Source organism: Taudactylus pleione, unplaced genomic scaffold, assembly GCF_031769625.1.
Source record: "Taudactylus pleione unplaced genomic scaffold, aTauple2 ptg000979l, whole genome shotgun sequence".
In the NCBI taxonomy this organism is placed as follows: Eukaryota; Metazoa; Chordata; class Amphibia; order Anura; family Myobatrachidae; genus Taudactylus; species Taudactylus pleione.
Genome location: NW_028285380.1, coordinates 392,062 through 404,749, shown reverse-complemented (window position 1 = coordinate 404,749; position 12,688 = coordinate 392,062). Strand labels below are relative to the sequence as shown.

At 46.2% G+C, this 12,688-nt stretch overlaps 1 protein-coding gene across 1 annotated transcript in view; it reads left to right on the top strand.

Annotated features, from left to right (window-relative positions):
* Positions 1-12,688, top strand: part of SLC15A5 (solute carrier family 15 member 5) — a 285,379-nt gene that overhangs the window by 80,124 nt on the left and 192,567 nt on the right. The window contains exon 5 of the mRNA XM_088460776.1: positions 9,824-10,044. Coding sequence (XP_088316902.1) covers positions 9,824-10,044 — 221 coding nt within the window. The remainder of the gene's footprint in view (positions 1-9,823; positions 10,045-12,688) is intronic.

Sequence of the window (12,688 nt, the reverse complement as noted above, 5' to 3'; positions counted from 1 at the left end):
GATGCACTATACTACATGCAATGATACACTACACACAATTATACACTACACACTATGATGCACTATACTACACACAATGATACACTACACGCAATGATGCACTACACACAATGATACACTACACACTATGATGCACTATACTACACACAATGATGCACTACACGCAATGATACACTACACACTATGATGCACTATACTACACACAATGATACACTACACACTTTGATGCACTACGCTATGCACAATGATACACTACACACAATGATGCACTACACGCAATGATACACTACACACAATGATGCACAACACACAATGATGCACTACATGCAATGATACACTACATGCAATGATACACTACACACTATGATGCACTATACTACACACAATGATACACTACACACAATGATGCACTACACTACACACAATGATACACTACATGCAATGATACACTACACGCAATGATACACTACACACTATGATGGACTATACAACACACAATGATACACTACACACAATGATGCACTGCACGCAATGATGCACTACACACAATGATGCACTACACACTATGATGCACTACACGCAATGATACACTACACACTATGATGAACTATACTACACACAATGATGCACTACACGCAATGATGCACTACACACAATGATGCACTACACATTATGATGCACTTTACTACATACAATGATGCACTATACGCAATGATACACTACACACTATGATGAACTATACTACACACAATGATACACTACATGCAATGATACACTACATGCAATGATACACTACACGCAATGATACACTACACACTATGATGGACTATACTACACAAAATGATACACTACACACAATGATGCACTACATGCAATGATGCACTACACACAATGATGCACTACACGCAATGATACACTACACACTATGATGAACTATACTACACACAATGATACACTACACACAAGGATGCACTACACTACACACAATGATGCACTACACATTATGATGCACTTTACTACACACAATGATGCACTACACGCAATGATACACTACACACTATGATGAACTATACTACACACAATGATACACTACACACAATGATGCACTACACTACACACAATGATGCACTACACACAATGATGCACTACACTGCACGCAATGATATACTAAACACAATGATGCACTACACACTATGATGCACTACACGCAATGATACACTACACATAATGATGCACTACACACAATGATGCACTACATGCAATGATGCACTACATGCAATGATACACTACATGCAATGATACACTACACACTATGATGCACTATACTACACACAATGATACACTACACGCAATGATGCACTACACACAATGATACACTACACACTATGATGCACTATACTACACACAATGATGCACTACACGCAATGATACACTACACACTATGATGCACTATACTACACACAATGATACACTACACACTTTGATGCACTACGCTATGCACAATGATACACTACACACAATGATGCACTACACGCAATGATACACTACACACAATGATGCACAACACACAATGATGCACTACATGCAATGATGCACTACATGCAATGATACACTACATGCAATGATACACTATACTACACACAATGATACACTACACACAATGATGCACTACACTACACTACACACAATGATACACTACATGCAATGATACACTACACGCAATGATACACTACACACTATGATGGACTATACAACACACAATGATACACTACACACAATGATGCACTGCACGCAATGATGCACTACACACAATGATGCACTACACACTATGATGCACTACACGCAATGATACACTACACACTATGATGAACTATACTACACACAATGATACACTACACACAATGATGCACTACACGCAATGATGCACTACACACAATGATGCACTACACATTATGATGCACTTTACTACATACAATGATGCACTATACGCAATGATACACTACACACTATGATGAACTATACTACACACAATGATACACTACACACAATGATGCACTACACTACACACAGTGATGCACTACACACAATGATGCACTACACTGCACGCAATGATACACTAAACACAATGATGCACTACACACTATGATGCACTACACGCAATGATACACTACACACAATGATGCACTACACACAATGATGCACTACATGCAATGATACACTACATGCAATGATACACTACATGCAATGATACACTACACACTATGACGCACTATACTACACGCAATTATACAATACACACTATGATGCACTATACTACACACAATGATACACTACACACTATGATGCACTATACTACACACAATGATACACTACACACTATGATGCACTATACTACACACAATGATACACTACACACTATTATGCACTAAAATACACAATGATGCACTACACACAATGATGCACTACACACAATGATACACTACATGCAATGATGCACTACACGCAGTGATTCACTACATGCAGTGATACACTACACACAATGATGCACTACATGCAATAATGCACTACACACAATGATGCACTATACTACACACAATGATGCACTACACACAATGATGCACTATACTACACACAATGATACACTACACACTATGATGCACTATACTACACAGTGATGCACTACACGCAATGATACACTACACGCAATGATGCACTATACTACATACAATGATACACTACACACTATGATGCACTATACTACACAATGAAGCACTACACGCAATGATGCACTACACGCAGTGATTCACTACACACAATGATACACTACACAGAATGATACACTACACATTATGATGCCCTACACGCAGTGATTCGCTACACACAATGATACACTGCACACAATGATGCACAAGAATGTTCCGGGGGAATTGGAATACATTTATGGACTGAAGAAAGGGGAAAGGATGGAAGGAATGATTACTTTTTCATTTATTTTTTATTTTAATGTTTTGATTCTTAAGAAAATTTATGATGGGATCTGGAGATTTTTTATTTTTTATACAACTAATAGAAATGAGGTGGCCTTGCTTGTGGAGGTGCTGCTAGTTCATACTGTAAACCACTGGTCTTCAACCTTTGGCCCTGCAGCTGCTGTGGAACTACACATCCCAGCATGCCCTGTCACCATTTTGATATAACAGCATGCTAAAACTGTGGCAGGGCATCCTGGGATCTGTAGTTCCACAGCAGCTGGAGGGCCAAAGGTTGAAGACTCATGCTGTAAAGAGACGTTTACTAGTTGGTACTCGGGGAGGTTGTTAGGGATACTGGGACAAGACTTGCTGTTTACATCAGAGAAAAGCGGCCTGTAGTTCTCCGGGTGAACTAGAACTCCCAGCAGCTGTGATTATTGCTGGGCCTACTGGAAGTTATATGTCAACAACAGGTGGCGTGCCCAGGTTACCTCAGCCTGCTTTACGCACTGTATGTACCATGTAGATATATTTCTATGTGACCAATATACACAACAAATTTTTGTATTAAACATATTTGCATTGGCAGGGAGATGCTCTGTGCTGCTGCTGCTGCTCATATTCGCCCACCCCATCAACTTGGTGGGTCAGGTTTTTTTTTTTTAAGTGAAAGGAGCATGCAGAAGATGCTGTCTGTGGCCATTACAAGTTCTGGACATTCATAACCTATAAAATTAAAAATATCAGGCAGCAATGTCCCAACCAGCACATAATGCAAAGAAAAGAGGTGCAAGATGGAATTGTCCTTGGGCCCTCCAACCCACCCTTATGTTGTGTATATGAAACAGGACATTCACAGTGTAACAAACCAATCACTTCAGCGACAGGGACTGCCACTTGTGGCTGAAATGATTGGTTTGTTTGGACCCCCCACTAAACAAGCTTCCAATGCTCAGTGGACATTGATGGCAATAATCTCTACATACACAAACTGGCCTTACAATACATTAGATCAGATGTTGTCATAGTCATCCCCATCAGTGTGTACATCCTCTTCTTTACACAATATTAATTCATCCCCGCTGGAATCCACCATTACAGTTTTTTTACTTAATTGCTGGTAAAGGTCTTCCTCGTGGAATTTGTAATTCATTTTGATGAACTTCATCTTTTCCACATTTTGGGGAAGTAACCTCCTACGCCAATCAGTGACAAGATTCCCGGCTGTGGATGCTATCCCTAAAATAATCATCCACCATTCTCTGAATGGTGACCATATCAGACAAAGTCACGGTAGACATGCCACTCTTTGTACGCAGTTCTTTCAGACCCAACCAGATGTCATTAGGTTTTGCTGACTGATCTGCATCACCATCAGCAGTGGGTCTCTAAGGAAAATTTAGGTTTTTCATGGCAGCTGTAGAAAATTAAGGAGGAGGCTGTCGTGTCACGTTCCGCTGCCATCTCTTCAGATTTATGTTGGTTGGAAAGAAAGACACAACATATGACTTAAACCTAGGATCAAGTATGGTCGCCAAAATATAGTGATCTGATTTCAAGAGATTGATGACCTTTGGATCCTGGCAAAGTGAATGAAGGGCTTGATCTACAAGTCTTAGCAGAATCGCTCTGTTTCAGCCCCTCCTTCAGTTCGTCCAGCTGCTTTTGCAAAAGTCTGATTAGGGGAATGACCTGACTCAAGCTGGCAGTGTCTCAACTACCTTCACATGTGGCAAGTTCAAAGGGTTAGAGAACCTTGCACAACATGCAAATTATTCTCCACTGCACTTGACTAAGTTGCCTGATTTACACAACCAACATCCTCGGCATCAACATCCCCATCATCCTTATTAGCGCCAACTACAGAAATATCCTCCTCATCCTCCTGGTGCACTTCCACAGCAGCATCCTCAATTTCTATGTCAGCATGATGACTTGTGCTGCTCATCCCCACATTTGTAGAGGGGACACAAATGGTGAAAGGAGGATCCTCTTCAATTACAGTATTGGAAAGGTCAGGCTCACACATGGCATATTGCCAATTTTGTGTTTCTCTGCAGCTAACTTAGCTTTTGATTATTTTTTGTTTAACATTGTAAGCATTGCTTGTTTGATTTTACATGCCCTGACTTAAGCCCTTGGGAATTGGCCTTTTTAGATGATGTTGATGGCCTTGTATCGTCATCATGACTGCTGACAGCAGCTACAGCACTAGTATGTGGTTCCTGCTCTCCTCTCATTTGATCGTCCTCCATATCAACAAACTTGTCACTGAACAATAATATTTATTTACGCTGGGGATTAGCACCCCTGGATGAGACAGCAGCCCCTTGATGAACAACACAGCACCCCTTTATGGACAACAAAGCACCCTGCAGAGTGCCGATGGACTACCTGCAGAGTCACAAATACATGGATGACAAACTGCGGTCTGGCCAGCAGTGTCACTAAACAACAATAATAGCGTAGCTACTAGCTAGCACACACACAAAAAAACCTTTTCATTGTGAGGAATGATAATTATTATTAATTTAAACTTTTTTTTTTTTTTACACTGGGGAAGAGTACCCCTGAATTGATAGAGCAACCCTCTGGACAACACAGCACACCTTTATGAACTTCAGTCCCAGCCCCTTGATGGACAGGACAACACAGCAGCGCCACTTTATGGACAACACAGCAGTAGCCCTTTATGTACTGCAGCCCCAGCCCCTTTATTGACAGGACATCAGTGACACAGCAGAACCCCTTTATGTACCAATTGCTGAAGCCCCCCTGTATGTACTGTAGCCCCAGACCCTTTATGGACAACACATCACCCCTTTATGAACTGCAGCCCTAGCCCCTTGATAGACAGGGCAACACAGCAGCACCCCTTTATGGACAACACAGCAGCATTCCTTTATGTACTGCAGCCCCAGCCCCTTGATATACAGCACAACACAGCAGCACACCTTTATGGACAACACAGCACCCCTTTATGAACTGCAGCCCTAGCCCCTTGATAGACAGCACAACACAGCAGCACACCTTTATGGACAACCCAGCAGCACACCTTTATGTACTGCAGCCCCAGACCCTTGATAGACAGCACAACACAGCAGCACACCTTTATGGACAACACAGCAGCACACCTTTATGTACTGCAGCCCCAGCCCCTTGATAAGACAGCACAACACAGCAGCACACCTTTATGGACAACACAGCAGCACACCTTTATGGACAACACAGCAGCATTCCTTTATGTACTGCAGCCCAAGCCCCTTGATGGATATTACAACAGTGACACAGCAGCACACCTTTATTTACTGATTACTGAAGCCCCCCTATATGAACAGCAGCCCCAGACCCTTTATGGACAACACAGCAGCAGCCTGCAGCCCCAGCCCCCAACAAGACAACACAGTGACACAGCAGCACATACACAGACAGAGCAGCACGTCTGTTCTGTACACTCTCCACAGCCGGAATGAAAATAGCGCAGATCACTGGGACCTTTATACAATCCAAAACCTCAAGAATCCGACAGAGGGAGAATGATGCATTTTGCTCGTTTTTGGATCCAAATCAGGTGGGAAAACCCAAGTGTGGCCAAGATGGCTGCCTCACTAGCTACTACCATCAATCCATGGAAGCAATGATTCTGTGGGTATCTTGTTGTTTGTATATGGTATATTTACACTTTGTATCTAGCCATGTGTGATCGTAACTCCAAGTATTGTTGTTCACACCCACTGTAAGCTACCTACTGTATGTAGTGCACCCAAGATGGCTGCCTAGCCTGGTATGTGTGTGGGATGACAAGCCATGAAGCTGATGATTCTGTGCATTTTACATTTATCCACTGTAACTTTTGTAGTGTCCCCAAGACATAGCCTACTAAACGCATGTCAGGGAGATTGTGAAAGCAGCACCTATGAGCACGGTGGTAACGTGGGCGTGTACCGCTACATCTGAGAGGCGTGTCATACATGTGATAGGTGTGTACTGCTACATCTGAGAGGCGTGTCATACATGTGATAGGCATGTACTGCTACATCTGAGAGGTGTGTCATACATGCGATGGGTGTGTACTGCTACATCTGAGAGGTGTGTCATACATATGATAGGTGTGTAGTGCTACATCTGAGAGGTGTGTCATACATGTGATAGGCATGTACTGCTACATCTGAGAGGTGTGTCATACATGTGATAGGCATGTACTACTACATCTGAAAGGCATATCATACATGTGATAGGTGTGTACTGCTACATCTGAGAGGTGTGTCATACATTTAATAGGCATGTACTGCTACATCTGAGAGGTGTGTCATACATGTAATAGGCATGTACTGCTACATCTGAGAGGTGTGTCATACATGTGATAGGCATGTACTGCTACATCTGAGAGGTGTGTCATACATGTAATAGGCATGTACTGCTACATCTGAGAGGTGTGTCATACATGTAATAGGCATGTACTGCTACATCTGAGAGGTGTGTCATACATGCGATGGGCGTGTACTGCTACATCTGAGAGGCGTGTCATACATGTGATAGGCATGTACTGCTACAACTGAGAGGCGTGTCATACATGTGATAGGCATGTACTGCTACATCTGAGAGGCGTGTCATACATGTGATGGGTGTGTACCGCTACATCTGAGAGGCGTGTCATACATGTGATAGGCATGTACTGCTACATCTGAGAGGCGTGTCATACATGTGATAGGTGTCTACTGCTACATCTGAGAGGTGTGTCATACATGTGACAGGTGTGTACTGCTACATCTGAGAGGTGTGTCATACATGCGATGGGCGTGTACTGCTACATCTGAGAGTCGTGTCATACATGTGATAGGCATGTACTGCTACATCTGAGAGGCGTGTTATAATACTGACTTACATCCAAGTGTAAACGAGCCCCAAATCAGTTAGTAAGATCTATTTATATTGTGTTTTACAAGTAGGTCCATGTAAGTGGTAACAATAAACCTTATATGAAGATGCATGTAGCCATAGGGATCATTGTGCCCTATAACCAATGCAGGGAAATGGCTCCGATGATGCCACTTGAAAGTACATATCTCAGATTTCTTTTTCCCCAAGTATATAACAGCTACATAATGGGGGTAAGGTGCAATCAGGGAGATTCCCTGAATAGTAGAAGTGTTGGTAAGAATGGCCCAAGATGGCTTCATCCTTTGTAATATGGTGTCTGTACTGCCAATGTAAAGCGTTTACAGCTTCGCCTTGCAGAAAAGCGAAATCTAAATAATAATTATGATTATTATACAGGGAGGTGGGATGATGTGTATAGTGATATCCTTACACCTGGGGGTACATTTACTAAGATGGGAGTTCTATTAAGAAGTGATGTTGCCCATAGCAACCAATCACATTCCAGGTATTATCTTCTAGAAGGTGCTAGATAAATGAGAAGTAGAATCTGATTGGTTGCTATGGGCAACATCACTTCTTAATACAGGGCTTGACAAATGTTTCTAAAATTTAGGAGCCAGAATGAAAGTGAAGGAGCCAGACACCCCCCTTCCCCCGGGGCAGAATTACTGAGCACCTGCGGTATACCGCGGGCAACCAACCCCCATGTTCACACCACTAACGGGATACCCCAGTAAACCACCCTCCCACAGCCACATTACTGAGCAGCTAACCCCCCTCTCCAGGCAACCAACCCCCAGAAAGACCACCCCTCCGCAGCCAAAAAACCCTGGGGCAAGCAAAGCCACCGCTGGCAGTGGCCAAACTAGAGAGTGGTGGGCCTAGGTGCAAGAATATGCTTTGGGCACCCCTATGCAGTGCCCACAGTAGTAGTCCCCCTATGCAGTGCCCACAGTAGTGCCCCATATACAGTGCCCCCAGTATTAGTCCCCCTATGCAGTGCCCCCAGTAGTGCCCATATACAGTGCCCCCAGTAGTAGTCCCCCTATGCAGTGCCCCCAGTAGTAGTCCCCCTATGCAGTGCCCCCAGTAGTAGTTCCACTATGCATTGCCCCTAGCAGCGCCCCCCCATACAGTGCCCTAATAGCACCCCCACCTTATACAGTGACCCAGTAGCAGCCACCCCCCCTATGCAGTGCCCCCAGTAGTGGTCCCCATATACAGTACCCCCAGAAGTGCCCGAAGTAGCGGTCCCTCTATGCAGTGCCTCTTTAACCAGTGCCCCCAGTAGTAGTCCCAACTATGCATTGCCCCTAGTAGCGGCCCCATCCTGTACAGTGCCCCAGTGGCGGCCCCCCATACAGGTCCCCCAGTAGTTGCCACCCCCCCCTTATGCAGTGCCTCCTGTAGCCACCACCACCCCTATGCAGTGCCCCTTACACACACACACACACACACAAAACACAACTTACCTGATCCCCGCTCCAGCTGAAGACCGCAGCTGTCCGCTCCTCCCGGCCCGCTCTGCACTATGGGGGAGACGTAATGACGTCTCTCCCATCATCCGCTGCGGGGCAGCCAGAAGGCGGAGCTCATGATTGAGCTCCAGCTGGCTCACTCCGTGGACGCAGCAGCCAATGAGAGTCTGTCTGACTCTCATCTGCTGCTATAACAAACACACAGCCACCGCTGGCAACTGTGTGCTTGTTACTGTGTAGTGTGGACCGCGCACGCGGCCTGCACTACACTACCGGCGACAGGGGGTTGCTGCAAATCTGGTCTCCAGGCAGTCAAATCTGGACGCCATGGCGTCCTGGCCCCCGGGTTTTGTCAAGCCCTGTCTTAATAGAACTCCCATCTTTTCAAAGGTACCCCGTAGTGTGCGTCTCCTCTGTGAATTGATCTTTGAACATGTGACTTCTGACGCCTGGAGGCGTAAAAATGAAATAAATATTATTTGTGTATTGCAGGTGGTTCTGTGCGCACAACCCTTGGTGTGTTTGTCAATGCTGTAAGGATGTGTCGTATTCACTATCGCCATGTTGGGGGACAAGTTTCCACCTGGCTAGATCGTGCAAAGGAATACAATGGAGGGCGCTACAGTGAGTCCCACGTGGAAAACACCAAGGCCCTGACCCGGCTTCTCCCATTGTTTATCCTGCAAGTTGTGTATAGAACTTGTATCACGCAGGTGAGTGACAATCTCCTCAGCTGGCTGATAATATTACAACATTGTGTCTGTTTCTCCCAAATTGACGCAAAAACTACTGAACCGATTTCCATGAAAATTGCATCATTTTGTAGTGGAAATTCCTAGAAATATCCTACAGTTTATTCCATCTCTGACCGTCAACATACAGTTCAGCAATAACAAAAACAACATTTACTGATGGCATCTAGAGAGAGGTGTAACAATGTGTGTGGCTGGTAAGGGGTGGGGGGAGAGGGGCTTTTGGCCTGTGGTCACATGAACAGGATAGGCTACATAGCAGTCTGTGCACAGGGCACACAGTGACATTGGTGAGATAGGTGTGGCACCATGTGTGTGGCTGGTAAGGGGTGGGGGGAGAGGTGCTTTGGGCCTGTGGTCACATGAATAGGATAGGCTACATAGCAGTCTGTGCACAGGGCACACAGTGACATTGGTGAGATAGGTGTGGCACCATGTGTGTGGCTGGTAAGGGGTGGGGGGAGAGGTGCTTTGGGCCTGTGGTCACATGAATAGGATAGGCTACATAGCAGTCTGTGCACAGGGCACACAGTGACATTGGTGAGATAGGTGTGGCACCATGTGTGTGGCTGGTAAGGGGTGAGAGGAGAGGTGCTTTGGGCCTGTGGTCACATGAATAGGATAGGCTACATAGCAGTCTGTTAACAGAGCACACAGTGACATTGGTGAGATAGGTGTGGCACCATGTGTGTGGCTGGTAAGGGGTGGGGGGAGAGGGGCTTTGGGCCTGTGGTCACATGAATAGGATAGGCTACATAGCAGTCTGTGCACAGGGCACACAGTGACATTGGTGAGATAGGTGTGGCACCATGTGTGTGGCTGGTAAGGGGTGGGGGGATAGGTGCTTTGGGCCTGCGGTCACATGAATGGGATAGGCTACATAGCAGTCTGTGCACAGGGCACACAGTGACATTGGTGAGATAGGTGAGGCACGATGTGTGCGGCAGGTAATGGGTGGGGGGAGAGGTGCTTTTGGCCTGTGGTCACATGAACAGGATAGGCTACATAGCAGTCTATGCACATGGCACACAGAGACATTGGTGAGATAGGTGTGGCACCATGTGTGTGGCTGGAGAGGGGAGTGGGGCTTTGGGCTTGTGGTTACATGAATAGGATAGGCTACATAGCAGTCTGTGCACAGGGCACACAGTGACATTGGTGAGATAGGTGTGGCACCATGTGTGTGGCTGGTAAGGGCTGGGGGGGAGAGGTGCTTTGGGCCTGTAGTCACTTGAATAGGATAGGCTACATAGCAGTCTGTTCACAGAGCACACAATGACATTGGTGAGATAGGTGTGGCACCATGTGTGTGGATGGCAAGGGGTGGGGGGAGAGGGGCTTTGGGCCTGCAGTCACATGAATAGGATAGGCTACATAGCAGTCTGTGCACAGGGCACACAGTGACATTGGTGAGATAGGTGTGGCACCATGTGTGTGGCTGGTAAGGGGTGGGGGGATAGGTGCTTTGGGCCTGTGGTCACATGAATAGGATAGGCTACATAGCAGTCTGTGCACAGGGCACACAGTGACATTGGTGAGATAGGTGTGGCACCATGTGTGTGGCTGGAGAGGGGAGAGGGGCTTTGGGCTTGTGGTTACATGAATAGGATAGGCTACATAGCAGTCTGTGCACAGGGCACACAGTGACATTGGTGAGATAGGTGTGGCACCATGTGTGTGGCTGGTAAGGGGTGGGGGGATAGGTGCTTTGGGCTTGCGGTCACATGAATGGGATAGGCTACATAGCAGTCTGTTCACAGAGCACACAATGACATTGGTGAGATAGGTGTGGCACCATGTGTGTGACTGGTAAGGGCTGGGGGGGAGAGGTGCTTTGGGCCTGTGGTCACATGAATAGGATAGGCTACATAGCAGTCTGAGCACAGGGCACACAGTGACATTGGTGAGATAGGTGTGGCACCATGTGTGTGGCTGGTAAGGGGTGGGGGGAGAGGGGCTTTGGGCCCGCGGTCACATGAATAGGATAGGCTACATAGCAGTCTGTGCACAGGGCACACAGTGACATTGGTGAGATAGGTGTGGCACCATGTGTGTGGCTGGTAAGGGGTGAGGGGATACGTGCTTTGGGCCTGCGGTCACATGAATAGGATAGGCTACATAGCAGTCTGTGCACAGGGCACACAGTGACATTGGTGAGATAGGTGTGGCACGATGTGTGCGGCAGGTAATGGGTGGGGGGAGAGGTGCTTTTGGCCTGTGGTCACATGAACAGGATAGGCTACATAGCAGTCTATGCACAGGGCACACAGTGACATTGGTGAGATAGGTGTGGCACCATGTGTGTGACTGGTAAGGGCTGGGGGGGAGAGGTGCTTTTGGCCCGCGGTCACATGAATAGGATAGGCAACATAGCAGTCTGTGCACAGGGCACACAGTGACATTGGTGAGATAGGTGTGGCACCATGTGTGTGGCTGGTAAGGGGTGAGGGGCTTTGGGCCTGCGGTCACATGAATAGGATAGGCTACATAGCAGTCTGTTCACAGAGCACACAATGACATTGGTGAGATCGGTGTGGCACCATGTGTGTGGCTGGTAAGGGGTGGGGGGATAGGTGCTTTGGGCCTGCGGTCACATGAATAGGAT